The sequence below is a fragment of the Anopheles ziemanni genome, chromosome 2 (genome assembly GCF_943734765.1).
Source record: "Anopheles ziemanni chromosome 2, idAnoZiCoDA_A2_x.2, whole genome shotgun sequence".
Lineage (NCBI taxonomy): Eukaryota > Metazoa > Arthropoda > Insecta > Diptera > Culicidae > Anopheles > Anopheles ziemanni.
In genome coordinates this window covers 43,591,074-43,594,790 of record NC_080705.1, presented here as the reverse complement: position 1 = coordinate 43,594,790, position 3,717 = coordinate 43,591,074, and the positions used below count along the sequence as shown (strand labels likewise).

General features: G+C 44.8%; 1 protein-coding gene across 1 annotated transcript; it reads right to left on the bottom strand.

Annotated features, from left to right (window-relative positions):
* Window positions 1–1,819: 1,819 nt before the first annotated feature.
* On the bottom strand, window positions 1,820–2,284 carry LOC131293620 (ubiquitin-conjugating enzyme E2-17 kDa-like). The gene has a single exon (XM_058321697.1). It carries the CDS (start codon window positions 2,282–2,284, stop codon window positions 1,820–1,822), a length of 465 nt encoding a protein of 154 aa, XP_058177680.1.
* Between the last annotated feature and the right edge of the window lie 1,433 nt (window positions 2,285–3,717).

The following is a 3,717-nucleotide window of genomic DNA, read 5'->3' as shown; positions in this document are numbered from 1 at the left end:
ACGACGACGACGGCGACATGACGAAAAACCATACAATCATCTGTCATGAGAAGATTATTATGATTGTAATTTCCGGCACGTGCGGCTGCCGTTAAGCGTTATGGGCAAGTTCGGGCCCTCTGCCCGGAACCTGGCTCTGAAAATGCGGGCTCTCTGTCGCTTTCTCATGCTCGGTCAGGAGGGGAAGAAGGTCTTCAAAGGGGAAAACGGGGTGGGCAGGCGTTAAACGGATGCGGATAAAGAACCATAAATTGCATCTTAAGTAAGTGCTGACCGAAGGGGACGACATGAGGGCAAGCCGTTTAGCGATGACAACCCTAACATGGAGATGGGTTTTGGAAAGATGGCGCTGTATCAGAAACGGTGGTGGCCAGGCTTGCTTAACCTGGATTGGCGCAGATAAGATGCATACTAATAATTCAGTGACCCCAAGAAGGTCTTCGCTGATCCATCATCGTCTTAGACGAGGCAACGCAAGCTTCAGGCTAGACTTGAAATAAAGCTTTTCCCATATAACATTGCAGAACATGTTACCAAAGCATCGCAATCCTAACGACAGCAGTTAATGATGTTTCGAATACTCGAAAGAGTGATTGCAGTTTTCATCCGATCATAATGAGAATTTAACTTAAAGGTCACGTTACAAATGAGGCTCAATCGGGCAAATAAACTTGTTTTAGTACACTGTATTCCCTTTATGACGAGTGCTTCGGTCCATGATTAACGTGATATTTGCTTACAAAAATGGAGGGTTTGTAAAGGTTTTCATCCACCTTACTCTAGCTCCTCGTAATTCTGCAATTATGAAAAAAACTGGCAACGATCGTGAATCATGAAACAGCTTTTAACAGGTAGTATATCGCGGGGGGTCCGCGACAGCCGAGCGGTAGCGCCGGTTAGAAAATAGGCCCATGAGCGCCAGGGCTCGCCACCTCGACGGCGTGGGTTCGAATCCCAACCGAGACCGGACCCTCCCCTGTACGAGAGGACTGACTATCCACGTACAACAGGGAAATAAGTCTCGTAAGCCCTTAACGGGCAGGCATGACCAAGAGGTTCGCCAAGGACGCCAAGAAGAAGAAGAAGAAGATTTATTGAATTTATTGGGTTATTTTTTATCAAATTGATTATACAATTGAAGAGTTCAGTTATGTTGGACAAATAAATTCAAGGAGTTCAAGAAAATTCTTCATGAATACAAAGATCAATAGCCTCTTTTAAGTCTACAATTCTTCTTTTTGATATCAGTTTATTAACGGTTCCTATTTCTGGATGTCTGGCAGCATTCGATTAAACTTCGCAGACTATTCTTGGTTGGTAAAGTCTTGGCTACACCTACAGGGTGGAAGTTACAATGGCAACGCAATGTAAATTAGTCTGAAGCTAAAGGAAGAAACGCTAGTGTTAATGGATTTGGTGAGAAATATGCTTTTTCCATACGCAACAGAAAATACTTACCAAAAGTGATCGAAAGAAACTCTGGCTCAGTTTTGTTGTCGGTCGTATTGCCAAGGGGTGGTTTTTGTTACTGTTCTCGTATATCAATGGACAGGTTGCAACTAAATACTAAAGTGAGGATAATATCTGGTCCAATCGATGATGAATAGTCTTAGTCCTTTGAGTTTACTGTTAAGCTGAAGATGTTGGGGATGTGGTTGGTGATGTTGCTGTTTGTTACGACGATGTCGATGTTGACTTGTTCTTGTGCTTCTTACTTGCCTTGACTGAAGACTTCGTTACTGCTGATGGTTTTGATCCCGCAGACGCCACCGCCGCCACTCATATCGTAGGCTAGATGCAAAGAATCGCCTTGAACGTATTACATTGCATATCTTTGTGTCCAGATCCGTGCAAATCGATTATATATTTCCCGATTTGTTTTATATACTTGGGCGATTTCGAAATTCAGTGGATCGTCCGGATTTGGATCGCGAAGCATACAGTAGATAAATAATAATACTTTTGACACGGTAAGAACAGGTGTCCACCATTTATTTTGTAGAATGTCCGGACGCATCGAACCGTCGCTGCTTATGTTGGGGTGGTATATACGTGTTGTGAAAACCACCTCAGGTGGTTCCATCGGATAGTTTAATGGAAATGTTAATGTTAAGGAAAACATGCCTCCCTGGTATGGGCTGTCTGGTGGTCCCATGATTGTAGCTTGCCACTTAAGCAGAAGTGGGTGAACAGGGACTGCTGAGAAAAGTGTCGGCGGGTTTCTTTGCAACTGTTCTAGTTCCCTGTTAAGTCTTTTTGACGCTATAGTCTTTACCATAACCATTTCCGCCGTGCGTGGATTTGTGTGTGTTGTGAAAAAATCCACTCTACGCTCCGCTACAGTTTGATGATCACTTTTAGTTACTCTTCCTAGTCTCGGCAGATTCGAACCCGATGTCCGCCTGTTGCTATCTTCTCTCGGTTATAATTGCTGTACGCTTTGGTATGCTCCACAAAGCAAGCTTTGTGATGTGAACTGAAGACTTAAATGTATTTTCACACTCCTTGTGTAGACTCAATTTATCTCGATTCACGGATGCAATTCGGAATTCAACACAAAATCAACTAAACAACGTTTCGCGATACGAAATATTTTAGACGCAAGAGCTTATTCAGCGACTGCAGTAGCAACTAAAGTAGTGTTGCGAGGTCCGTGAAGCACCTATCTGGAACGATCCGTTCCTAGGAGAGAGGTGATGCACCCAGGTCCACTCAAAAGCGGACTACAGGTTCTTTGGAACGAATATGAAAGGTATCTTAAAACTACCGCCTCGCAGATCGGTCGAAGAGAGCGAGAGAAAGTTTCTATTTCACAGCTCGCAACTAGAGACCCTAGTCTAACTGTTCTTGTTTTTTATACACACAAAGAACTGGGTCGAAGCCGTTCGGCCCGTTCTTTACGTGTACAAGCAACGGGTAGGGACACCATCCAGACCAATCAGTTTTTTATACACGTAGTGAACTGGGCCGGACCGACCAGCCAGTTCTTTGTGTGTACCAGCGACGGGTAGGTGCACCGTCCGCACCAGTCTGTTTTTTATACACGTAGTGAACTGGGCTGGACCGTCCAGCCAGTTCTTTGTATGTACCAGCGACGGGTAGGTGCACCGTCCGCACCAGTCTGTTTTTTATACACGTAGTGAACTGGGCTGGACCGACCAGCCAGTTCTTTGTGTGTACCAGCGACGGGTAGGTGCACCGTCCGCACCAGTCTGTTTTTTATACACGTAGTGAACTGGGCCGGACCGACCAGCCAGTTCCTTGTGTGTACCAGCGACGGGTAGGTGCACCGTCCGCACCAGTCTGTTTTTCATACAAGCAGTCATCAGGTTCTTTGCACCCAGTTCCGCGGACTTGCTCCTAAGGCTGTGGAACCCAGTTCCACTCCGTTCCAAGACATTTCAAAAAATCTCATCACTAAACTAAAGTAGCTAGCAAATGCTCACATTCACATGCGACCAAAATGTTTGCCTCAAACATGCTAGACCCAAATGTAAGAGTGAGACAACAGTATGCCTCACTGCGGAAAAGATGCTGTCAAAATTGTTCAGTAGGAATTGCTATGCCGAATTTTTCAAGCCAATTTCAAATTCAAACACTGTTTAGTACAGTTTTTAATTCAGTTATTTCTGTTAAAATTTGAATATAGAACAAACTAGTTTTTTGGAGGCCAGGTACCTGGCCCGTCGGTAACTCCTGGATCCCCTTCCGCCCCAT

What these genes read in the sequence shown, in the direction of transcription:
- LOC131293620 (XM_058321697.1), bottom strand. Translation starts at nt 2,284, where the DNA reads ATGGTTATGGTAAAGACTATAGCGTCAAAAAGACTTAACAGGGAACTA.